Source organism: Bombus fervidus, chromosome 5 (genome assembly GCF_041682495.2).
Source record: "Bombus fervidus isolate BK054 chromosome 5, iyBomFerv1, whole genome shotgun sequence".
NCBI lineage: Eukaryota > Metazoa > Arthropoda > Insecta > Hymenoptera > Apidae > Bombus > Bombus fervidus.
This window is the reverse complement of record NC_091521.1, coordinates 2,322,607-2,350,045: the sequence shown is the minus strand read 5'-3', so window position 1 is coordinate 2,350,045 and position 27,439 is coordinate 2,322,607. Positions and strand designations below refer to the sequence as shown.

The following is a 27,439-nucleotide window of genomic DNA, read 5'->3' as shown; positions in this document are numbered from 1 at the left end:
ATCGAACGAAGAACAGTACCAGTACGGCCCAAGTAACTAATAAGATTGTCAAGTCCATCTCATAATAGTAATAAACTCGTTGTTAAATCGAAAAAAAATATCTGTCGAGTTACATCCTAATATATTTACACTGTTAGTTATACGTATGTATTAGGACACCTATTAGTTACAATCCTAACAAATTTTACTTTATTTCCTATTTTGTGTTGTAACTAGTAAATAAAAACAGTGCAAAGCGTTCAATTTCTATTAAATATCCATTTGATTACACTATTTTTAAGCAGTGTAAAAGACTAAATTATGTGTATGTAAATATTTTCGTGTAATTTAAATATTTTAAACAATCGCAATAAATTTTTTTCAATTTCTTAGCAATTACACTTACACGTTACCAAATATAACATCGAACTATCGAAGAAAAGAATATTTCGTAGTAATGAGGCATATAATATTCATTTATCCCAGAAAGTGGAATAAATATGCATAACTGTACGAATTACGCACATGTCAGTTATCTTAACCATCTTCTGGTTAGGACACGTGGATATTCACGCGACAGACTTGTTCCCTCCTACTGGCAAAGCTTCACCGCACTTGAAAGTGCAATGAATAATAAGCGGACTAGCTACAAGCTGTCGAGAGATTTTATCGAGGCTAGTGTCAACATCCAACTAATATCGCGTACAACATGGCGGGGTAATTGAAACTGCCTCGAGGTCTAAGCAGTATTTTCAGAGGTTTAAATCACGTTCGCATGACACCAATGCAGGACCACGATGGTCCTTGACTGTGGATGAATTTCTCATATTTTCTAAAAAGGTAACGATTAACAATCCTAAACGTAACATAATATATAATTACGATACATGTATAAAACGTATGACATAGATAGTTTACAAAAATTGAATGACATTGAAAAAAGTATTCCCAATTGACAAAACACTGAGATTTCTGCAGTTTCTAATTGAGAGGTGAAAAACAGCGGATGCAGTGTGCAATGCAGTATAATATTTCGTATACCTATTTCTAGCGAAGTTTAGATTTATAATTTTTAAAGAACTGATCGAGATAACATTCTATTGAGGTATTTAATTGCTCTGACTCGATATACATTTGATGAATTACATTTGAATATCATACGTGCATATGTTTTGCTTTCTAGTACAGTTTTATGCAGGAGAAATTACAAAATATTGCTTATTAATTAATCGAATTGCTCATCCGACGAGTTTGACATGACGTAGCGTAATTGCAATCAACGGTTGTTCTATTCACACGTACTCACATGTCAGTCAGGCTTTCCGTGTGGGTGACAATGTAGCGAGCCGTGCTTTGGTCCAGTTTACGATGTTGAACGAGTTGAAGACTGTCTCTTGGGCTCTATTGCAGAATTGAATCAATATTATTAGAGATTTTGCAAATCATAACTTACAAATTGTTAGTATTAACAAATTCATTTGCATGTAATGAATAAAATGAATTTGCATGAAATGAATTTGTTTGAATAAAACACATGATACATTTAATATCAGTTATACTGGATCCTTGTCGATGATGTCTAGGTTTCTGCTTCAACTCATTTAACAGCAAGTCAAACAGATTTACATCTTGATGAGAAATCTGCTTATGCTTGATGCTATGATCTGAGTGAACGTGTTGTCTCAAAATGTCCTCTCATATCTAGATTTTTCACGAACCATGTTACCTGGTCTGTACTTAGACGATTCTTGAAACATCAATCGTATATTCATACATATTCAATACTGTTATCCTCTCTCATGGTCCTGCATTCATATGTTAAGTCCATATTTTTAACCGACTTCGGAAAGGAAGAAATTAACGATTCGGTGAGACCAGATTGTCAACATATCAAAATAGTCTGATTCTTGTAATTCAAGTTTTCATATATTTATATTTTTACAATCTCTTTTTTCCTCCTATATCTTAGGTCGGTTTTACATTTGACTAATATAATGGACAAATCACTCTGAATGGTTACAGGCGATGACTGCGGAAGATGTTAAGATTTATATTAAAATATTTATAGCTTCATATAAATTTATCTATAAGTCTACTTACTTCTCTTATACGATCAACTTCTATTAAAATTTTTCTTCAATCTTGCATTGAAAAATCCATGAAGCTGAACGTAACACCTATAATATGATATATGGTTGCATTTGATATGAAAACGGTGTATTATTCTGATACTTTAAAAAATTATAATTACATCTTTAACGGAAGTACGTACTTATTATTTGACTAAATCGTTCGAATAATGAAAATCACTAAAGTAGCAAGAAGCGTCCATTTCCCAGGCTTACGGTTACTTTTTATTTCCACGGATCGTCTATCTACTGGACGTATCCCATTGTTTCAATACGACGCTTTCGACAGAGTTATTTTTCACAAAGCTTGAAGCTTGCAAAAGTTTCATCATTCCTATTGGATAAATAAATTGTCTGCAGAAGTGCTTCAGACATCGACCAAATTTCTTCGTCCCTAATCCAGCTGTTTTTCGATCCAATAGTTTTTCTCACTTCCGTCGATAACAAATTAACACATACGTCGATCGTGGTCTATAAAACTAGTAATTAATCTCAAGAAACACATGTGAGAGTTTGTCATATTTATCAGATTGCACACTTAATTGTTTTCAAATTTTTACGTTTTGAAATATTATTTAGTAATTTATATATCAGTAATGGAATGCGTGATAATAATAGAATATGAATGATAATCGAAATTATAAAATAACTATTTTTTAAAGATTAAAATCATTTCAATTTGCCTACTAATTTCAGTTTGTTTTATAATAAAATTTGAAATCATTTACTTCAGCTTCTCGTATACTATATTGCCAAATATTTCAATAATTTTGTATCATATAAAAAAACTAAAGCGTAAAAAATAAATTATATTGTTTACACATACCTGTATATATTAACTTTCATCGTCTTTCAAGGTGGAAGCGTATTTCACACGTTTCACATCGTGAAAATCGATCAATCTGTCTCTTCTCGATGATGCATATTTATTTATTCAAATATCCAGTGTGAGGTTTATTTCGCCGTGGCCACGTTCAATTTTCATATTACGCGACTTCAATCATATGAACCGATTTTCAGCATTTCTATCATTGAATTTTTTTCTCGCCTCCTTGTTCTCACCAATTGGTTGAGGATTGATTTAACGAAGCAAGGGAATAAATTTGCATTATATCCGAAGACGATACAGAATTTTAAAATAAAATGTGTTAAATGACTGTTTGATTGCTTTTGTAATGTTCAAAATAATCGCGACATCTAATCACATTTTTGAGCAAATCCTGTACGCGTCCAAATATTCGAAAGTAGGTATAGGCCAGGGAGTTTATCATAATGTGAATTGTATTAGCTTTTGAATGCGTGGTTATTAAGGGATTGTCCCTTCTGGATATGATATAGAATATCGATTGTTATGTTGTATCCGCTGGTTAGACCACGACCTTTGATTTTCGTAAAGCGAAAAATAACTGTTTTTGACGACTGACCTTTAGTATTTGGTCGTAGACCGCGCAAAAAATCCCCAACAAGACCCGTAATCTCCCCTTGCCCCACTATTAATTACTCAAAGAGGGAGTGAAGGGTAACAATTTGCTTCTTTTGTCGAATGGTTCATAACGTTGTTAGCCTTTCAAGTTTTTTTGGCCTAGACCCCTCTTCGGGCCAAATCGGCAATGTCATAAACCCTTACTTATTTCATGTTCCTGAACAAACCCATCATAACATATAATTGTAGATAAAATTGCAGTTATTTCTACTTGAGGATTCTGAATGTAATCCATGTTTAATAGGATTATCATTATTCAGGAGGGTTAAGTGAAACTATCATATTGTGATAATTGATAATTCTATATTCTGATAATGTTCTGCAATTCTTTACGTAGGCAGCTAGATAATTAAAAATGGGGAGAAATATCTTTCAAATGTAATTTACTTTAATTGTCTTTTTACATTAATTGTCTTTGCATACTTAACCCTTTGTACACCAATCATATTTTGTTACTCTCTACTAGCAACTCCAAACAACGTGGGTCACTGAAATCCCGAACTCTGGAGGACATTATTACTAAAAGAACTCGAAACAGGAGAAAATTCCATGTTAAATGTCAAATCTGAAACAATATTAGACGAGGTTTGAGAAAGCATCTGAGTCCAAACAAGACAACATAGGACATGAAAAATCAGAACTCAAATCTACATCGCTAGGATTCTCCCCAGAAAATAATTTTTCTATTTTTCGAACAGGTGATTACATATCAAGAAGAAGTGAAGCTCTTCAACCTGCCATCCGACAAGCGATGAAGCAAACGATTTAAAGACATCAAGATTAATTAATGGATATAAAATGACAGATTGAGGAAAACATTTATTGCCCAACGCTAAAAGATACTCTCCAGAAATGTGAGAGTGCTAGTAACTTTCGATTTTGACCGCTAGGATTCTTTCCAAAAAAAAATATTTTTTCTATTTTCGAACAGATGGAACTTATGTAATCAAGAAGTGAATCTCTTCGATCTCCACTCTCCAGAAATGTGCTTCCGCCACTTAAAGTAACAAACCTGTGGAAACGTATAAATTCTACTTCCAAAGTTATATTTTCAACTGTAATAAAATTAATAAATGGATATTAAACGAACGACTGACGAAAACGCGTATCATCAATACCAAGAACACGGTCGCAAAAAAAAAGAAGGAAGCGATTTTACCTCGTAAACGAAACTATGAAGGGTTAGCTGCATTGATCACAGTAGAGCCAAGTTGATAAAGATATGGGAACGTATAATAGTTTGAACCAGTTGGAAGATTAACTAAGGGGCATTAAATGGACGATTGACGAAAATGATTATCGTCGAATAAAAAATAAATGGTCGCCAAAAAATGACGATTTTACCTCATAAATGAAACCATAGACGGTTTGCGGCAATGAGCAAAGTGTAGTCAGAAAGACATGTGGGACGTGTAGTTTGAATCAGCTGGAAGATTGAAAACAATTCATCGAAAACAAGATTAATTATGGGGTATTAAACGGTCGACACTTATCATTGAACATCAAGGACCAGGCTTTATAAATACGGATGCCCTTCTAACTCATAAACTAAGCTAGAGAAAGTTTGTTGCGACAATATTTGCGGAATAAAATTATTTCACTTGGATAATGTTTCCCATCTGTATAAACAAATAGCATCATAAAATGAATCTGTTTAACTTGCCTATGCATAAGCACTGAAACGGACAATGCAGTGACATGAAGACTAATTGTTGGGTATTAATGATTGAATGACAAAAAAATTTATCGTGTAACACCAACGAACAATCTCCAAAAATATGAGGGTGATTCTAATTCGTAAATTAGGTTACAGAAAGTGAAGATACAAGGTGACATGAAAAGAGCCTGAATGACATGAAATATGTAGATATGACATGTAGATATGAATCAACACTCCAGAGAAAATGCTCCACTTCAGTATCGAGGAGGTTATAACAGATAGATACACTCAAGAAGACATCTATACTGTTCTTGTTGGACGGCATGGACTGCAGTGTAGGGAAGAATACCTGAAAAGAAAAGTGCATAAGCTTTCAAAGACCTAGGCAAGACAATGCATCGAATACAGAACATACAACGATGCTTTATATATACATCTTCGGCGGATGAACATCTACACATGTGAGAGGATAACAATATGTATAATATGTAATTGTCATATTATACAAATATATTTGGGTTTGTCGTTAATATCATTAATAAATTAATGTTTAAATATTATCATGATGGATCGTATTAGACGCTCCGTTGCATACATGTGCCGGAGTTGCTGGAGTACCAGAATAGACAGTGGTAAATAAACACGCGGAGTACAAAGGGTTAAATTTCGTAGAGTTATTTGATTTTGTAAAATTGAGAAAAAAATCCAACTTCACTTTTCCCCATTTTTTAATATAAGATAAACTCAGCAAGGTTCTATGGCTGAATTGCTTGATACTAAAATTAAGAAAAAGAATCCAGCCTCACCTTTCCTCCCCATTTTTTAATATAAAATGAACTCAGGAAGGTTCTACTACGTACAAAGCAGACCTTAATTTTCAAAAGGAGCCTACTTTTCAAGAAGTTATAACTGCTCAAAAATCGGCAATATTTCCGTAAAAATTTAGCATTTCTTTAATTTTTCTACTTATATTGTATATAAGTAGCATATATACGATAAGAAATGCTAACTGGATTAATTATAATTATTTAGATAAGATTAATTAGATAAATAAGGGATTTAAATAGATCTGCTCCATTGGAAATTCGTGAAACGGTTGAAAACTTCCAGTATTTAATTAAAATTCCGCATGTCGATAAAAACCATCTTCTTGATGTTACTGTATTTTACATTAACGATATTTTACATTAACATCGTCGTAACAATATTAGATTTTGTTGACAATATTAGTTTTAAAAACAATGTTCGACGAGATTGACTTCCTTCTTAGTAACAGTCAATGTTAATCAAACATCGATTTGTTTACAGTTCACGTTTTCTAGTGATTATCGATGTTAGTCAGATGTCAGTTCGTCTGTACTAATTAGAAATTCGAAACTTCTTATTCGAAAACTTTGGCTATGCAGACGTTCATATCAGTCTTGATACGTAGCAACGCTAAAAATACAAAATTTATATTTGTTTTCAAATTTCATTTAAAAAGATTTACCAAATATTGAATATTAGATATTAAATTTGTATTAAAACCTTTCTAGAAAATTAATATTTTATGATTCGTACCTTTCATATCATATTTTTACATAAAAGAACTTGCTTGAATAAAGGATGCAGAATGTTGACCTCCTCAAAACTATACAACTTATGTAATAACTTTTCACACAATACACAATTTAAAACGTATAAGATGTTCACAAATAAATGATTCTCATAATTACATATGACTGTTTCATTTACAATGAGCATGTAAATTTAAATTACTCCAACTATTATTGAAAATAAAAAATTATGAGTATCAGGAGTATATATGATTGCAAAATTAATATTCATTTGCATATTAAAATTTATTTTTCATATATCAAACCGAGTTCAACGACCTATGCATTATGATCTAAAAGCGGTCTTAAATAGTAAAATATCAATGACTTTCCTATCTTTTACTAAAAGTAAAATTAATCATAATAATTAGTACCAATATTCGTTCCTCGTATAACAATCGTTTCAATTGCCAGTATACTTAAAAATTACGATCGATAGTTAGAACATCATACTTTATTGAAGTCTGTTGAATTAAAAGGCTTCTCATAAAAATGATAGAATTTTAGAAAATATCGTCATAAAATGAAGAAGTGGAATATGAACTGAAGAAAATTTATTCTTATTTCTACGTCACTAGACAACACTTTCGAATTTCAATCGAAACAATCATATAAATTTTCAACGCATTAAAGCGTTATATATGCAATGTAAGCAGGATCAAGAAATGACTCAACATTGATATCTTACTGCTTAAGATTACTTCAGGTCATACTATCATAGGTCATTAAACTCTCCTTGATGTCACATATAACATCGTATCGTAAAAAACGCACACTTATTATTTAAAAATTATTTTTCTCATGTAACATAAAGAATAAAAAAATAGAAATTTAAATACCAAATAAAGATAAAGAGAGAAAAAGTGGAAGGGATATTATTTCAAAATACATTATAATAAAGATTCAGGCATACCTGAATTAATATATCATAGAATTATTTGATATTTTATTGTAAACTATTATAAGTACACAACAATGCTTAAATGCAATTTTAAATATACTGCATATTAAGTATATTTTCATATACATTTCAGTATAGTTCATATGTGATATATATATACATACATACATAAATGCATACATATATATATATATATATTACACACCATGCAGTATGTATTTGAATAATAAGAGTATACATATAATATCTGATATCAACAAACGAATTTCCATTCTATAAATATGTTGCAATTCCATTAAAGCAAAGTAAATACGTTTTGAAGTACAAGAAATAAATTCACTTAATCTCCCAACAGTGTGATGAAGTTTGGCATCTTCACTGCATAACTTTTCTACAAAGGATGAACAATAATTTTTAATTACAGGATAATGTTAATAATGCTAATAATCTTACTAATACTACTATACTATATCATATATTTTATAATACTATGGTATATCATAAGTACTATTTTACCAGTTTCATTATTGTGAAAATCATCAGAAGGAATAGGTAAGTATTTATCCAATATTAATTCAACGAAATCAGTGGTACTGTCAACAGTTTTTAAAATACTAATTCCTGTTTCAGTTGACATAACTCTATCTGCCTGCTGCCAACTATACATTCTTAAATAATGAACTTTGTAATAAGTGTGTAACTTTATAACTTTAACTCTATGCTTGGTTCCCTTCTTTAAATCTGTGAATGTTTTAACAGCTGGTCTAAGACGTTCTGATACAAGAGACTTAGTCCGGTTTATTATCTAAAATAATTAATACAACATGAAAAAGTAGATTTTATGAAGAAAAGACTATAAATACAACTACATATTAAAATATGTATAACCTGCTTTGGTTCTTCTTTTATTATGGGTAATTTTACTTCTACATAATCAATTCCTTGACATAATGTCTTATCAAGTGTACAAATAGGCTTTTCTATTAATTTAGCAACTGGCAATGACTTTTCAACCATGGTATTAACTATGTTCTCCATAGTGTTAAATGCCCAATGTACAAATACATTTGTATCTTTAACACGACCATATACTGCTGTAGATTTATCCCATAAATAATTTACACTTGGTATTTTACGGGCGCGATTAACAGCTTGTATTTTACATATGTGTTTTGATGATTCAGCTTCCATATTAATAAACAATAATGGAATTTTTATCAATAAAGTAAATATCTTTTACAAAGTCAAAATCTATAACATAAGTTAGCACATAATTTTGTTAAAGGGAAACAAAACTTAGCATGGCATAGTTATTTGCTTAGTTTAGCATATCCATAATCTACAATTACATAGTTATCATATACAACATATACAAAGCAAACTGAAAGTTGGAATATTCCAAAGTCTTGAATATAAATTGATAAAATTCATATCAATTTAAGCTTTTATATTGCAGTGGTATTAATATTATTCCTCCAATTTTATACTGCTTATAAATATTATACTTTTATCAATAACAATAAGAGATATAGAATAATTTAAGTAAACAAGAACCATATTCACAGAAAAATACTTATTAAGCATTTTATGAAACATATGGCATAACATGAGGTCATTTATAGAAAAATCTGACATAACTGTAATATAAAAATTATTCCAATTATTCTAACTTTTCTTAACAAATTGCTTGTTTGACACTTACTCAATGTAATCAACTTCAATGAAACTTTGTTTACATTTATCACGTTTCTTTCAATAACTAAACATACACCTTGATCCAATCTATTTCACCGAGAAATTTATTTGTTCAATAATCGAGTACGACAGTTATAACTTCTCTTTCTCTTATGAAATATCATAACACTGTAGTGCTTTTTACCGTACGACGCTATTATTCGCTGCTAAATAATCGTATGAGGGCACCACTGTCTCATCTTCACAGTCATGCGTGGTACATTTTGTATTAACCGACTTTTGTACTGAAGAATTTTGATAACATTCAAATATTTTATAGTTCATATAAAGTTAAGAGAATGAAAAGGTAAGTCACTACTTTTCTAGTTTGAAATATAATTAATAATAAAATAAACGTTTGCTAATCAATTCTTATTTTCAAAAGTATGGTACATAATGCACCTTTAAATCATTAAATTAAAAAACAATTAGAAAAAAATTAGTTTCGTAATATAAAAATTAAACAAATAAAAGTTGTATAGTTTCAAAAAGTACATTATAAACGAATTAATTTCAAGAATTTCCTAACAACAGTGGTTGCAAATTATCGTAAACTATAATAATATTTATAAACGGAAATTAATCCTATGAATATTAAATGATACTATACAATATTATAAAATGTATTTTATATGATTTATTTTATAACACGAAAAATTTTTGCTAATATGTACAGAGAAATGCTTTCTTCAAAATGATTAGAAATTTGGAGGACATTTTTTTATATCTGTAGCACAATACGATATTGATACCGCGTAGCATTTGAGTCAAATAAGACGGTCGTTATAAGAAATGGTAAACATATAAAAACCATTTGACAAGGTAAGACAAAGATATTGCTGTTTCAAAGGAAGTATTTGTATCGACGAATATTGGTTATGCTATAAGAAAGCTATATAATTTAATTTATAATTTATAATTATATAGTTTTCTTTTTTTCATAACGATTTTGCAAAAAAGATATTCTCATATACTATCATATATGTATAACAATCTACAACCGCAATGTCGATTCGTTTCGATTAGTGTGAAATCGATACGAAACTCGATTCTAGAACAGTTTTGAAATCGATATAGGATCAAAGAATAACAATTTTAGATTTAGAATCATTATAAATATAATATACCTGGATAGAAATGATAGACTGCAGATATTTTTTATGCAAATTCATGTTTTTATAAATATAATTTAAAGACTGGAACGTGGGTAGAAAATTGTTTGGATATGAGAATAATTTTATCGACAAATAAAAACAAGGTGAAAGCAATTCCGAAATATGTACATAATTGGAAGAATATTTGTATTCAAACATTAGAAATTCATAATTTAATTAATTCACTTACTTCAAGTAGATTCGAACTCCGGATTCTTTACTTATACATGAAGCGAAATTGAACTTTTCTGCGCTGACTACTGCTAAATCTGAAAATGAGCTATCACCGAATCTGCAATGAACAGAAAATTACTGTAGAAAATATCATTAATGTAACGAAAGAAGACATTTAAGAAACAATTAGCAGATAAAATCGGTACATCGAATTGGTAAGTATTAAATATTAAATATTGAATATGCGGAAAATGTATATACCTTTAAGTCATTAAAATTACAATTAATTAATATTTGTGTATCTGTATATAACGTTATATAAAATAGATTGAAAATCATATATATATAAAATATACTATAAAATCATATAAATAATTACCTTTAAAGTGATTAGGGATAGAAGAAAATTACATAGAATATAATTAAATATAAATATCATTGATGTGCTTGCAAAATATAATACAACTACACTCTTTATACTTACAGTGGTGTGTAGAAGGTTCCACACAGATAGAAACAAAAGCGGTATTTTAAAGAATCTTAATTAATATTATATATTATTAATTATATGAATATAATAATACTATATAATTATTATCCAATATTAGTTAAATTCTTTTAGATATTGTTTATGAAATGTGTAGTAAAAAAATTGATCTGGCCTGAAATTTTTGCACACCACTGTATATTTATTAAAAAGATATATGTAGTATATTTCGTTAGTTATTCTGTGTATAAAGTTATACAGCTCAGAAAATGTTTAAACTATTTTAATAAAATATATCTTTAAGTATACTCTTATCAGTGATGTTTCAACGATCAGGGACGAGTCCTTGATATTCCTTTAACTCTATACCGTTACCGTGGTATTCAAAATAAAATTAGCTCTTTCAAAGCAATTGTAGCCTAGTATTCTACCAGATGTCCTAACATTGAAGATGTTAAAACAAATCATATTGTTAGGATGATTCATATTATATTTACTATTAAATTTGAAAATAAAATTGGAATTAAACAGTTAAACTATGAGAAACATCATATTTGCCACTGAATTGACAAATAAAATAAAAAAAAATAAGCGATTAAAATTTAACGCTTTGTATTTAAACTGTATAGAAAATTATGTACTAATAATTTTAATTTGTTTCTGTACTCGATAATATTTGTTAAACAAAATTTTATTAAAAATTATTTTTAGTACGAAACTAGTACATGAAATAAAATAGAGAAATTTATTCAAATAAAATATACCGTGTGATGAAATCTTAAACTAAAACAAAACCGATTTGGATTAAATATATTAAATAAAGTATATCAACGTTTTTTCAACTTTTTCATATTATATTTATACAGATATAAGATTATAAAATCTATGCATAAAAAATATATATGTTTCCTATTCAAGTAGTATCTTCATACATATAAATAGAGAGTATATTATGTATAACAACTCCATAAAAGTAACAGCAAATAAAGAATTCTATATTAAAATTATCGATTTATAGTTGTATAATTCGGGGCACAATTATATAATGAACTTAAATATCGCAATTTTTCAAATTTCTTGTTACAAAAATATAATAAATTTAAAGTGGCTTTCTTCCTATTTACATGTTTAGTTGTATACAAAATTGAACATGTATCTTAAAGTGCTAGAATTTTACATTAGAATTTCTTACATTAAATCTTCATAAAATCACATCGACAAATTCGAAAACTCCCCAATTGAAAATTTACTATTTTTTTTCTTACAACATCGATAAATTACATGTGCAGTTACTTTTGCAATTTAATATCATTACCGAATTAAATTAGATATACTTTCTTACGCATACAATTTTTTACGACATTCTTAGGGAATTTCAGTGATTCATCGAATTTACGGAACAGACAATATAAATTTACATTACATTTACATCGATGAATGAACTTATCACATACTTGAAACTGATGCTTTCATTTATTAGACATAACTTACATAAAGTTCACGGATTTATCCTTATTCTACATGATGAATAAGCATTCCGAGCAGGAACAATACAAAAATTTTACTAACAAATATGGGCCTGATGTGAATCTAATTATTTATCTAGCGATTACGTTATTGTACAATTGTTAGTAACAATCGTGCCTATTTCTTTTCCTTATTTTTTTCATTTGCTCTGTTACTTTCATCTTCTTTATCGGTTAAGCTTAAAAAATGCGTTAGATGAAGAATAGATATTACGCTCGACATATATGACGCTACATCTTCTTTCTTTACTGTTTTTAATTGTGCTACAATTGAATGATATACTCGATTGGCAGTTTTCGAGGATAATTGACCAATAGTTTGTACTGTATGCAGAACTTTGTTCTCATCAGCAGATATAGGAGCTATGAAATAAAAATTTAGTAATTTAGAGGTTTATCCAACATTTCAATGTATATATATAGAGAGATGATATTTTGTTAGATATTTATAAATAATACATACCAGGTGTGTCTTCTTCTCCTTCAACTGGAGGGAAATAACGATCTAATAATCTATTAATGAGAACGCTCGTATTATCAACACCTTGCACTGCCATAGTACCATATGAATTATTCAATAACTCATTAGCTTTGTTTATACTAATTTCTTTGAATGTATATGCGTGTTGCGCCGCCGACTCTTTTGCAGCGTGCAATTTGTCGATTGTTGGTTGCAAGGAACTACTCATTACAGCTTTGGCAGCATCGTAAATCTGTATAGAATAAATGAGATTCGTTAATCATATGAATATGTACATTTAGATACTGTAGCCTGTAACACAGATATTTTATTGTATAAACGAGAAATAATATATTTTTGTTGCCTTATAATCTATTAAATATGACTCTAATATCTCCTAATTATTTCTTTAATAAAAATCTAATCGATTTTTAATTAATATAGTATTAGTACATTGTTTAGCATTTTTTCACATTTTAAAACAAAACGCATTTGATAAAAGATTCTACTATACAAATTCCCATTATCTAAGATTAGGGTCCTATCTCTTTGTTGAACAAATTCAAAATGCACTTTATGTCGCTCGATCCATTGTACTTTCGTTTCTTACAATTTTGTCGCATGAAGTATCTTTTCTGTATATCTTTCTTATTTCATTTTCATTAGAAGAGATTTATAGTTTATTGTGACTTCTTATTACTCAATCTCTATCTCAATATATTTACTTGCTGAGGTGGTTGTTTCACGATCGGTACTTTCTGCTCGACCACGTTCAGACCTTCGCACAATTTTTGGTCAACAGCAGTAATGTGTCCTTCGAATTTTTTTGCCAAGGGTACAGTAAGAGGAGCAGCCGTTGCAGTTGCATAATTAAGTCCAGCTTCAGCTTGTGTCAGTGCCCAATTTATTAAATGATGCGAATCTTTCAAGTAAGAATATGTAGATCCAGTTTTCTCTATCGCCGAATGAACAACAGGAATGCTTTTTACGCGATTAATTACTTCCAGCTGAGGTGTACCATCAATTGCTTTATTGTCTGCCATTTTTTCTGAAACGTAGAACGAAGTATTGATGATTATTTAATAAATGATGTATTTATTATACAGATACAATAAGAAAAAATTATGCAAATACAACAACAAATGAACTAGACTAAATTCCTTAATGCTTTAGCCTGATGTAACTTGTTGTTCAATTTCAATGTTACAATCGTGTGGAAATTTTTAACAAATTTATAAGATATTATTATGACTTCAGCGGATTATATTTTTATTTCTACTGTTACTAATCGCATAACCATTCGAGTCAATAAAAATAATCTTAATCTTGCGATTAAGCTATAAATAACTATTCATATTTAAAATAACATCCAATCAGTAGTAAATAAAAAAGTAACATTTGCCTTAAAAGCAAGATGATCGAATACGTTTTTATTTTATAATTTTATTACGTGCTACTTTTTACATGCTTTTACGTATGTGTAACAAGAGAATAAATATTACCTCTGCTTTGCAAACAACGATAATAGTGAAACAATATGAAGATAAAAATTATTTAATGAAAGTTAAAGATAACATGTGAAATAAAAAAATTAACAGTGTTGTTTAATTTCAAATAAAAATTTGCATGTAATCGGTGAATTAAGCGGAAGATTAAAAATACATAAGTATATTATATAAAATATAGCTTTTTTACGATACCCAACTTTTCATAAGATTACGCGTATAATTCATGATTCTTTCGCTGTAAAATAAATGATACATTAAAATTGAGTACGCAGTTCAATGTCCATTATGTAGAAAGATAACAATGAATCATGACTTTTAATTTCAAACGTAAATAAATGCACAATATCATAGTACTTGTACTATATAATTTATCATTAGCAGTATTCAAATTCCAAGATTAAATAGTAATTTTATTATTAGGTGTACATATTGCAATACTTCTAGATTTTGTACAGTTTTCAATAATATGTGTCATCAAATCTTTTAATTATATTTTTCATGGTTTAAAAAGTGACAAATTTAATGTACATCTATTTCAAACCTATAAGAAAAAGAGAGGACGGAACAATTTATGAGATAGTACGTAACTCTAGAATTGAACAATTTATGAAATAGTACGTAACTCCAGAATAGAACAAACAATAATTATGAATGTAAGTACAGGAAGTACTTACGTAGTAGAGCCTTTTATAGCGTGTACGTTATCGATCTTTATTGTAAAATATTCAACCTTTTATGACTTTACGATAGGTTATGAAATTTCATTGGTCGATAACAATATGAAACGACAAAAATAGTATCAGTATTACAATATATACATAATAAGTAGCCAGCCAAATTAATTAAATGATGACAATAGAATATAAAAACGCGTTAAATAATATAGATTTAATAATAATGCTATTAAAATATTATCAAATTAACGAATATATGATATATCAAAAAAGATTACAAGTTTTTGTGGTATCTTCTTTAAGGCTTCAACTAAGAAATTAAATGTCAATTTATATTTATTAGTCATCACTGTAGTTATATTTTCAAAACTGACAAATATGTTTGATATGTATGCAACGAAATGAAGATTTTCATAACTGAAAAAATATATTTTTTGAAAAATATTAATTAAGGAAATAGAAAGAAAAGAGGAAGGAATAAAGTCTCTATATAAAACCCAAACAATTTACATAAAACAATCGCAATTGTATTGTAAGTATTAAAGTACATATACAGTTCCAATTCATTCTACTTAACTTTTCTTTAGATTGATATTTAATATAACCACAAATTATAATTACACAATATATATATATATATATATATATATATATATATCGTAAATATCTAATACGTAGATGCATCAAGTATTAAGGAATCAATCATTAAACATTATAAATAATATTACTTACTGATATTGCTGTGTAATACTTGATGCAACAGTTAGCAAAATGTTAGTAAGAGAAGCGGGACGCACTATAGTCAACGATACACACAACAGATCCAGCAATACTGGCGATAGGTAGGCAAAATCTTGTGGTAGAAAATGATCACACAAGTGGGGGTAGACATTCTTCAGGATCGTAGAAACTTGTATGTGCTTACTCTTCTTCTGTTCCCAATATTCTGGACAAATACTACGAAACATAAATTATTATAAGAGTTTACATTGATACTTTCTGCCCTTAATGATAAAACATTTATCTAACCAATATCACTAAATTTATTCTAATAATTATAATATGGAATGTTTGATACCTATTTCCTTACCATAATAAAATTATCCTTATTACACTATTATGTCGTATATCCAATCATTTAATGTACTTTATAATTTATAAAATTTTCAAGTTTAGATATTATAGTTGCTAAAAAAGTAAAATTTGGTAATTACATAATTACTATTTAATTATTATTAATTTACTATGAATTACAATTCACATACCACATTTCATTTTAAACAAAATTGCTGATTATAATATATAGATTATAAAATTTTTTACGTGTGTAATAATGATATAAAGGCACTACAGTAATTTCAGGTAATAAAAAATTATAGGAAAATTTGTTGGTTACTGAATATATTATTTAATCGTGTTAATACCCATCTGTATTCAAATGGAGTAGATAGAAGGGAACTTCGATGCGTGTCTACTGCCATGAACATTGTAGTGATTCTGCGCAGCTGTACTACGATGTGTAACATACATGAGTAAAGATAATACATATATACGAGACATCATCCATGACGTGGAGGTCACATCATAATTCTTTTATACCGTAGAATTGTAAAGAATACGTTGAATCCATTGATTCGTAATCATTTTGGCGAAATATGATTCGATCAATTTTTGATTCTAAGTAATTAAACGTATTGTTTTGTTTTCGAGATATCTGACACATTAACGAAATTTGGGGTTACTCAAATTTATTTTTAATTCATTCCGATTTTCGTTTTTATTTTGTAAAATTGTTATTGTTATAGCTGCTGAATACTTAGCACTAGCAGTTTTATAATAATTAATCTAAATTACTTAAGTATTCCAAATTATTTAATTATCTACGATTACTTTTTGATTAGAAGACGAAGATTACGATTACTTTTTGATTAGAAGACGAATATTAAGAGATCAGTTAAAACAAATATTATTATTACTGGAGAGGAAACTGAAGTAAAATAATACTACTGTTTAAGTACTTAAGTTACTGTACTTATGTTCAAGTTTAAAAATTTTCTAATAACGAAACCTTTTGTAAATACTAACAAATCTGTCTTTCTTTTAGAAAGTATAAATAAAAAAACAGTTTCAGAACAAGTAATTTTATACTTCCTTGTCAATATACAGCTTTTATAAAAGCAATTATTGAAAATTACTTCCAGGATGTTTTATTACATTTATTTAAAAAATCAATATAGTTCCTTTAGTATATATATAATATATATATAAAATACATATACTAAATATTTATTATACTATATTATTTATATTAAATATACTATTGTTTTCATCAGATATTAGTATATATGAAAAAATTTAATATTAGAGTAAAGTGCAAAACATATTTTTTGATTTTTAATTTACTCTGATAATATTTCTAGTAAATTTTATGTTCCGTATAATTTTATTATTTTAACAAATTTATTACATTAACAAATAGATTGTATCTATTTTCAAAAAGGCACTACAGCACTATCTTCTACAATAATACAAAAATAACAATATTTTGAATCATAATATCTTATATGATCGCGTAGAATTATATATTTATGAAGGTTCTAATAAGAAAACATTATTCTTGGAAAAGTTAGTCGTATATTTTTCATCACTGTCAATACAAATACATTTCAATCTCTTAAATGTAATATATAATACCTATATATTTAAAAAATAAAATTTAGGAAAAAAGTGATGTATTACAAAATGCACATTAGAAATAAATAGAAGGTTAATGGAATCGGTAGAAGTTTTTTTTCACAGTTATCACCAACGAAATATCAATCTTGTTTCTTTGTCTCTGCGTTCGATGTAGTTTTCGAATTAGTCTCATGGGTCTGTATTTTGCTGTTTATGGCATGGCGGTTCGTTAATAGCAGAAACTGAACCAAGGATTTGATATAAGCTTTTAAATTATCAGCGTTAATAGTGCCTAAGTGAAATATTATATTCGAATACATGCGACGAGCAGCTTTATTAGATAAATGCCCAACCGTTTGTAAGGTATGAAGAAGCTTATCTTCTTCGTTCGCGTTTATCTCTGAAATGAAAACAGAATTATGTTAACTGATATTACAATCAAAGTTATTCTAATATAGTCGACTACATAATTTATAATCAAATTGCGGATTTTTTATATTTATGACATTTATAACACATATTTAGTAGGTAGGTAAAACAATTTCCCACGTAGATTCCATATAAACATAAATTTACATAAATATTCGTAGTCTATTAATTTATTATTTAATTTATTATAGTCTACTATACTGTATGTAAATACATAATTAACTACTGTTGCATTGATTAAAGAAATATAAACGTAACCCCGATCTATGATTTATGATTAATCTGAAATGTTTAGATTCTCTTGTTTTTATTAATTTATATTGATACTGCATTATTACCATCTATAGGTTATCTATTATTGATATTATAAATTAAAAATTGTCTATTAAATAAAATATCTCACCTTTTAACTGCTCGTCCCCCGTTGCAGGAAAATATTTATCGATTAATTTATTAACAACGTCAGCTGTGCTGTCTAAACCTCGAACAGCTGCGCTACCATACTGCGTTTCTAAAATCTGATTCGCCTTACTCCAACTTATGTCTCTAAAACTCAAGGCTTGCGAGATTATTAATTCGTTGACAAGCGAAATGCTCATTACAGCTGGTTGAACAGTTTGTCGTGCTAACGTATAGGCATTTTCTAGAATCTAAAACACAAAAAATGTACATGGTTAAAAAATATAATATTTTTTAACACTAACAATAACTTTATATGTAACATTTTAATACGTCAATTTTTGTCATAGAATATTTATATCATTTTACAGAGAAAATTTGTTAATACAAATTATTACTGAATGATAAAATACAATAATCCATGATTAAATATAATTATATCTAGAATAGCAAGATTAAAAGAAAGATCGTAAGAATCGTGTTTGAAGATATGATAAAAATTTCTGATACATGTATTTAGGTTTAAAAATTCATGCAGTTATGACTTTTTAGATTTCGATGAAATTTTTATCTCGTTTGCCGGAAAAGGGGATAGATATCTGACCTGCTCAGGTTTCTCTTTAACCATCGGAACTTTTTCTTCGATTTTATCGAGACCACGACACAACGTGTGGTCAACAAAGTGTATAGGGTTCTCGAGTTTCTTGGCAATAGGAACAGCAATAGGTACCGCTTGCTTCGTTGCATTACTTAAAGAAGTTTCCGCAGTGGTTAGTGCCCAGTGCACTAGCTGATGACAATCTTTCACACGCAAATACGTCGCTGTTGATTTAGATATCGCACTTTCGACTACTGGAAGTTCCATTACTCGATGAAACACTTCGATGTGCGGTAGCTGCATGACTTCAGTAGCCATTCTTTCACTATTTTGAAAAATTTGAGACGATTTCAAACTCTGCAACAATTCAGATTTTTCGATTTTACGATTTTTCGTTTTTACAATTTTTCATTTTCGAAATTACATTTATAAAACGTTCCGTTTTGGTCCCTATTATATTATTTATTCTTTAATGTTAGAATCTAATATTAAATAAAATATTTCTTTTTCTATTTTACTTATTAATTGCCAATATTCTGATAACTGAATGATTCTATTTTTATTAGAAACAATTCTTTATAAAGACATTTGTATTATAGATATACTAATTTTATTGTATTACGTCTACGTTTTCATTCTCTGAAATAGTAGTTGTCAACTGTAACAATTTTAATTTTTGTGTTAAACTAAGCTTTAGAATAATATTGTGATAAGGACAGGAAATCCCTGTCTAATGATAAGGCAGGTTCAATGCACTAGTACATGTATATATATGTATTCGCTATATATAGCGCTAAATATAACACTTTCTCAACTTTCACTAGAATTCGCAATTACGTTTAGTAACAACTGAAGTTGAAAGTCAGTACGTAACACTTCAGAACAAGGCAACTTTCTTATTTATTTATTATACTACTGCTAACTACTGCTAATACTACAGCTGTAATTGAAGTACTATAATGTGTATCTATTTTCACATGTTAAATTATTAATTTCACCGGATTGTAGTAAATGATACTTGTAATTATATTAACTAAATTACAATTTTTTTCAAAACGTAATCATGTATGAACATACTCATAAATCATTAATAAAACATATATTCAACTCATTTAATTTAGTTTCTATTAGTATTTTCTATTTCACTAAAAATATTTGCTAATTTCAAATGTTTATAAAGTAATTAGCTTGTGCATGTAGTAGGTATCTAATATCTAAATATGAAATAAAAATCGAACATAAGAAATTTCTGAAACTACAAAATATTTTGAAAATTTCAAAAACTTAGAACTTTTCAAAATTTTCTAAAATGAAGTGTTGCTGATACTTACAGGCTTTTGTTGTTACTTCCTTGTTTCTATAAAAGACTTAGAGGGATTGGTCGCGAGTGCAACGTAAATAGAAATGTACTTGGTTGTACGCAGTCTTTACTCTTATAACTGGTTTACCGCCTGCGCGCTAAAGTTCGTTCATACGAGCCAATGAAAATCGACGAGAACATCTACAAGCGGTGATCAAACACATGCTACGAGGCTTCAAAGTCCGCTAAGACGACAATGCTTTCACGTTATCATTATTACTGGAACAGCCGCTTAAAAATGGATGAAAATTCGTGATTAGTCACGAACATTGCAGCAACTATTAAGGACTTTATACCGACTTCTTTCATAACAACGTTATGTGAAGATTTTCATGTTTCTAACGCGAACAATTTAGTTGAACGATGATTTAAAGACTACCGGTTACATACATTACATATATATAATATATTTCTAAATAAATAAATAAATATATATTTAGAAAAGAATCATAGATTATCAAGGATTATTCGTCATACCATGCCAGATATGTTGCTTAACTATGAGATAAACATTAGTCTTCTCTGAATGAAAATTGTGCTTCACTGAAACAATTTGAAAATCGTAATAGTTGCAACTTTCTAAGAATATAAGATTACAAATAATTTGTTAAAAAGGAATTAAATTTTAAGCTTTCACTTCTTGCACTGTGATTAAACAAAAGTTTATTCCATTCTATTTTAATTTTACAATTTTGAATAAAGTATACAGGAAACTGTATCTTCCCATTAAATTGTATCAAAAAATATTATTCACTGTTATAAAGTTTCTACGAGGTACAATTCATTACTAATCTAATTTTAAAATATAAAAAACTGAGAAAACATGGTATATGTATGTACATTAAAGACCAGCAATACTAATTGAATAATTTATTTTATAAATATAATTTTGTTCTTTATTATCATTATTTAAATATAATTTTATACATTTTTATGAATAACCCAAGAAATACAATATAAACACTTTTAATGAACTTTTAACGGGAACAATTTTATTTTAAGTTATTTGTGCATGAAATTTATGTTTTTATCTTTCGATAAAAAATAGCATAAGAAAATAAACAGAAGTCAATGTTTAAATAAATTAGTTATTGTTGAATTTCTTTCTTCGTTCATTATACGCCGCATATACATGTTTGTATGTTTGTATGTTACCGGCAATATAAATTACTGGCATTTCATATAATGCCTACAAAATCTATAGAGTGCGTGTCGTTTTTAGGCTGAGCATGAAATGTCTGTGTTATATTAATATATTTTATACTTTCCTTAGGCATTGATTGCCACTCTCCGTAAGGTGGCCGGGTAAAATACCATCTAACAGAAACCTACATTATCTTTTGTTCATAGTATATATAAATTTGGGTTAGATGCCAATTTTTATTCGGCCATTGTAAGGCGCATACGCAGCTACGGTCGCCCAGATAGACAATGTTGCTATAGTAGCACCGATAATATTTTGAGAATACCATCTATGACATTCTATAGATTTCTTAAGAATTATATAAAATGCCTGTATTTTACACATTGTCTATAAGTTATATAATATATACATATATAATGTTAATTTTTTTAACGAAATACTATTTTTTTGTAAAGCCCTATCATATTAAATAATTTTTATAAATTAATCTATAATTCAAATATAAATTTTTGAATTGTTATATAATTGTTTTTATCAAATTAACTTTACTTGAAAATTATTCCATAAAAAGTTAGCAAACTTTCAAAAGAATAAAATAAAATGAGTTGTAAGTAACAGCATTTATATCTAAAAAAAATAACAACAAATAGTAGCACATTATTTTGTTTTAAATAATGTTAAAATTTTTTGCAAAACCAATTCTTTATCAATAATATATGTAAATAAATATTTTACTATTAATAAATATTTACTATTTCTTTGAAATTTTATTTCTTTCCTTTTTAGACAAAATAATGTAACAACTAAAGTACCAGATTATCATTTTTTGGAAAAGATAATGATTTTATTAAAGTCTGATTGTAGGAGTTAGCTTTATAAAGTTTTTTGCTTACCAACTTATTGTTAGTAAAATCTTACTATAGCTATATCATATATTATTTTTGTTGAAAGTTTTATATTTTTTATAAACAAATTTATAAATTTATATATTATCTTATTGGCTATTGCCACAGAAGGTATAAAGATAAACTACAATCGGTATGAAACATACATATTTAGTTGCAAAAGAAAAATTCAATTGTTCATTTAAAAATTGTTGCATCCTGCACTATACCAATCATTTTTACATTATTTTTATGTACATATAAAACTCTTACATATAAACAAGAATATAGACTCTAGACATTTTTTGATACTTCTTATTTTATAAACGGAAAAGATATCTGTAATAATTTACTCTTCTTCGTAGTGAGATTAAATAAAGTCAATATTTTTTGAAATCATATTCATTTCAATTAAATTAAAAAGTCAAACAAAATTTTAAAAAGTCATATTGTCATGTGAATAGCTTCATTGGAATGATACGTAAATTATAGATTTAGTACCTAAACTTCATTAACATAATAATACTGATGCAAACAAACTTTACTTTTAGCTTCTGTATCATTTTACCAAGACAATGTAATAAATTATTCATGTTTGAGATATTTCATTCAATGCGAAATATATCAAACTTAATATTGCAGAAAGAAATATTGCAAATTTGTGCCTAAATGACGGAAACGGTCAATATAATAATTAAAACGAACTGAGCGCAATTCGATCTAATGGTAAATTATTCTCCATATGAAATACTTCGTGTCTAACTAAATTTTGTCATCAACTGCTACCTTTACTCCATGGTTGTTCTGAGGCAGATGCAAAAATTAAATAAAAACAATTGGTCACCATATTTATTCCTGCTGCTAACCAGAATACTGTATGCCAACGAGCCAGTGTTTCCTATAACATAAAATGTAAAAAAATTATAGAACCATTTTTATAGAACGAAGTTTATTATTGCTAATAACAATGTGTAGTTATACTGACGTGTCCTTGGACTATATTTCCAATAAAATATGGGGCTAAAAATCCGCAACCATTTGCTGCAGCATTTGTAAGTCCATAAAGAGTTCCCGCATATCGTGGTGCTAGAGCAATATGATTCATTTGATTCCCTGCATAAATTGCACCTTGTAGAGATCCTAATCCAGCGAGCATCATCATAACCATCATACGATCACATCCAGCCCAGATAGCGCCAATGAAACTGAGACTGGGTCCTAATGAAGCCACTGTATTCCATAACTTGAACGATGCTAAAGGAGATATAAGCTGACGGGCAAGGAGGGCGTCTGCGAAACTTGAAATACCGAGTCCGACTAACCAAGAACTTAAATAAGGCAGTGCTGAAAGGAATGCGTCCTGTTGTACATCAAAATGCAAAATTTTATCCATATACGTTGGTAATTCTGTTAAAAGCGTATAAAATGACCATGACTGTCCACACTGAGTGATAGCTATAGCCCACATGGGTAATGATGTAAATACTGATAACCAAGGAACTCCTGAATCATTATCCTGTTTTTAACACACATTAAGTTAAATTTTATTCAGTCCGTTAGGAATGTAAGCTTAATTTTAAAAAATTGAAAAGAACCTCATCCTTCTTTTCCACACTAGCTTCAATGTATGCTCTTTCAAGAGGATCAATCTTTTTATGTTGTGCAGGTGTATCAAATACAAAAATTGTCCAAAATGCATACCACACAATACCAAGCCCTCCAAACAAATAAAATGCAAGGGGCCATCCACCCCAAAGTTCTAATGAACAGAGCCACCCACTGACTGGTAATGATATTACAGTTCCAAAATTTGCACCTGTATAAGAATGAATATAACAAATCAAATTTATCACACATTGAAAAAAGGATAATTACCTGCATATACTATAGCAGCAAATTTGCTTCTTTCTAAAGGGGGTACCCAATGCGCTAACATGCTATGCATTGCAGGGAATGTAACACCCTATTTATAAAATAGACAGAAAATTCTTTAAATTTTAAATTAATGTTCTTTTAAAAATTAATTTATAGAAGCAAAACATACTTCTGTAAATCCTTCTGCTACTCGTACAGCTAAGAATGGTATCAATCCTATATATGCTGCAAAAGGAGTAATTACAGTCAGTACAGCAGTTAAAAATACTCCCAATCCATATATTAGCTTTCCACCAAATTTCTCTGCCATTCTTCCACCTGGGACATTTGTAGCAACATAACCGATGAAAAAAGCTCCCAATATAACACCTTGTGTCTTCTCATCCCAATCAAATTCTCCTGCACTCTTTGGAAATGTATATTACTTTTATTTTTATTGATAACAATTTAAAATCATGTATGTAAAGAAAAGCATAATTAATTGTTTTAATATTAATTAATTAAAAATAAATATTCTATTCAAAAATGCAGAAACATAATGTTAAAATGTTTTCATGAAACATTTAAAGATGATAGGTATATAATAAGATAAAGGAAAAAGATGTAGGCGTTAAAAACATATCAATGTGTTAAGTCATACTAAAAATGATAAGTTTCCATGACTAATGTGATAATGAAGTAAAAACAATGTTGACATTTGATCTGCATCAATATTACGCATGCAAAATATAATAGATCACAAACTTCAATTCTATAGTTCTTACAAAATATAAAATATATCCATATATATCATATGTAGAAATTCTAAAATTAATATGAATAACATTTACTAAATTATATAATAAATTATAAGCAACATTGAGTTAAACATTATAACACTATTAAATAACTTACTGGTATGAATGTTCCATTAATTGGTTTTTCCTTGGGACAAACATCTGTGGTATTATTATCATCATTATGTGGTACTGCTGTTTGATTAACCATTGAAACAATAGCCACAGATAAATTTACTCTCATGGCATACACTAGTGCAAATCCTAGAAATCCTAAAAAGCCTAATGTATGCCTTGCTTTTATGCATGATTTTGTATCAGGGGGTATATCTGGTACAGTAACTAAAAGTACAATTTTGTTATCAGGTTTATTTAGATAGAAACAATATAAAAAAATTTATTTAAAAACAATATAATGTTTATAAAATAAATTATTTTAATGATTTTTATAATTACTAATTAAACTTTTGATGTAAGATTTTCTATAACTGACAATTCATTATTTTATACAGTTATATATATTTCTTTTTTCAAAATAATAATTGGCATACGTTATTATATCAAGATATAGATATGTATTTGAAGTTCAGAATTAATCAGCTAACAAACTAATAACTGCATCAAGTTCTTTAAAACATCCATGATCTTTTCCTATCCTCATTGAAATATTAAAATTCAACTCAATTTCTAACAAAAATAAATAATATTTAATATCTTATTTTATGTTAACCTGATGTATCTTCTGACAACTTTTTATACAATTTCTGGTTCTTTCTTTTTCTTGACATCTGTTATTATTTACTTCCATTCAATATATTCATTTACTTCTTACTGCAAAATTTGCATTCATATAGAATAATTTATAAATAAATAAAAATCCGAGGAGCATAATTATAACGTGTTTTTAAAATAAAAAAGTAATTATTAAAAAAAGCTTCAAAATATAGTTTCGATCGATGCAGTTCACGTAAAATAATATATTCAGAAAACTTGACAGCTGACAATATTGTGGAGAGCTTATGTATCGTTCTGCCAATCCTTTGTTTCCAAACAATGCTTTTCCTTAACTTAGGAGGTTTTTGAAGGTTTTTAATGCTCCCAAGAAAAGGTTGCAAACAAAATCACGAAAAAAAATATTTGAGCAAATAGTTATTCGATTAATATGATAGGAAAATATTGAAAATAAACCTTTTTCCAAAAAATCATTGACGCACAAAGGCTGGTCGTCTCTTGAGACACTAGGATCCAATACTTCCATGTTGTATGATGTTTTCGCGAATACTCAACACTTTCACGAAGAATTCGTCGTTTCAAGCATCGAAAATATTTTTCAACTGTATATAATTACGATTGTTTCATTCGTCGTGTTAATGTGGTAACGAAATAATAATATGTAATTTAATAAAGAAATTTTGTAATGAGTCTTAGCAGCGATACGATGTGTGTTAAGTAATGGTAAACTGTCGTCTGCTGTCATCGTGGCTTATCGCTAGCACGAATTGCTGCGCGCTCACATATATATATATATATAATACATATGTACTGAAACTCGATTGTGTGTACAACGTAGAAAAGAACACTCGTGTAGCACGTTTTACTTCTTCAAAACTTTCTATAATTGAATATAATTGAAGGATAAATTGAAATTTGTTGAGATTATATTGTTCACTCTAGAACAACGATGATCGAATAATATTTGATCCATATATATTCTGTGAGTTTTGTTACATTTACGTCATGATTAATTTTATTTTCTGGCACAATTACACTGTTAAATAATAAGAATATGAGAATTTTTTTATAGTTATGTGAATCGTAAGACTATGAAGAAGTA

General features: G+C 28.3%; 5 protein-coding genes and 1 long non-coding RNA gene across 8 annotated transcripts in view; 1 reads left to right on the top strand and 5 right to left on the bottom strand.

The window, feature by feature from the left end:
• Positions 1-2,092: 2,092 nt before the first annotated feature.
• On the bottom strand, positions 2,093-10,882 carry LOC139987580 (uncharacterized). Its single transcript, XR_011799879.1, has 4 exons — positions 10,826-10,882; positions 2,935-3,748; positions 2,231-2,579; positions 2,093-2,156 (listed from the first exon to the last, which is right to left on the bottom strand). It is a non-coding gene; the product is annotated as an uncharacterized lncRNA (long non-coding RNA).
• Lsd-2 (Lipid storage droplet-2) lies at positions 7,776-9,592 on the bottom strand. Its single transcript, XM_072003981.1, has 4 exons — positions 9,450-9,592; positions 8,636-8,998; positions 8,264-8,552; positions 7,776-8,138 (listed from the first exon to the last, which is right to left on the bottom strand). Exons 2-4 carry the CDS (start codon positions 8,936-8,938, stop codon positions 7,945-7,947), a joined length of 786 nt encoding a protein of 261 aa, XP_071860082.1. The 5' UTR covers positions 8,939-8,998; positions 9,450-9,592; the 3' UTR covers positions 7,776-7,944.
• Positions 10,883-10,897: 15 nt separating the features above from the next.
• The window catches only part of LOC139987572 (cilia- and flagella-associated protein 45), a 36,104-nt gene continuing 19,562 nt past the window's right edge, over positions 10,898-27,439 (top strand). For both annotated transcript variants that reach the window (XM_072003969.1, XM_072003968.1), the window contains exon 1: positions 10,898-11,024. The gene's annotated coding sequence lies outside the window, so the exon portion shown is untranslated. The remainder of the gene's footprint in view (positions 11,025-27,439) is intronic.
• LOC139987069 (lipid storage droplets surface-binding protein 2-like) lies at positions 12,288-16,447 on the bottom strand. 2 transcript variants are annotated; one of them, XM_072002910.1, is made up of 5 exons: positions 16,197-16,447; positions 14,988-15,025; positions 14,008-14,330; positions 13,286-13,535; positions 12,288-13,185 (listed from the first exon to the last, which is right to left on the bottom strand). In XM_072002910.1, the coding sequence occupies exons 1-5, from the start codon at positions 16,430-16,432 to the stop codon at positions 12,941-12,943; spliced, it is 1,092 nt and encodes a 363-aa protein (XP_071859011.1). In that variant the 5' UTR covers positions 16,433-16,447; the 3' UTR covers positions 12,288-12,940. The 2 variants fall into 2 exon arrangements, with proteins under 2 accessions (XP_071859011.1, XP_071859013.1); XM_072002912.1 differs by lacking the exon at positions 14,988-15,025 and having other exon boundaries at positions 16,197-16,351.
• On the bottom strand, positions 18,076-21,253 carry LOC139987706 (lipid storage droplets surface-binding protein 2-like). The gene is made up of 4 exons (XM_072004268.1): positions 20,898-21,253; positions 19,573-19,923; positions 18,973-19,219; positions 18,076-18,540 (listed from the first exon to the last, which is right to left on the bottom strand). The coding sequence occupies exons 2-4, from the start codon at positions 19,882-19,884 to the stop codon at positions 18,281-18,283; spliced, it is 819 nt and encodes a 272-aa protein (XP_071860369.1). The 5' UTR covers positions 19,885-19,923; positions 20,898-21,253; the 3' UTR covers positions 18,076-18,280.
• On the bottom strand, positions 21,782-27,096 carry Mfs10 (major facilitator superfamily transporter 10). Its single transcript, XM_072004267.1, has 7 exons — positions 26,794-27,096; positions 25,724-25,947; positions 24,999-25,235; positions 24,830-24,917; positions 24,550-24,770; positions 23,940-24,470; positions 21,782-23,852 (listed from the first exon to the last, which is right to left on the bottom strand). Exons 1-7 carry the CDS (start codon positions 26,861-26,863, stop codon positions 23,730-23,732), a joined length of 1,494 nt encoding a protein of 497 aa, XP_071860368.1. The 5' UTR covers positions 26,864-27,096; the 3' UTR covers positions 21,782-23,729.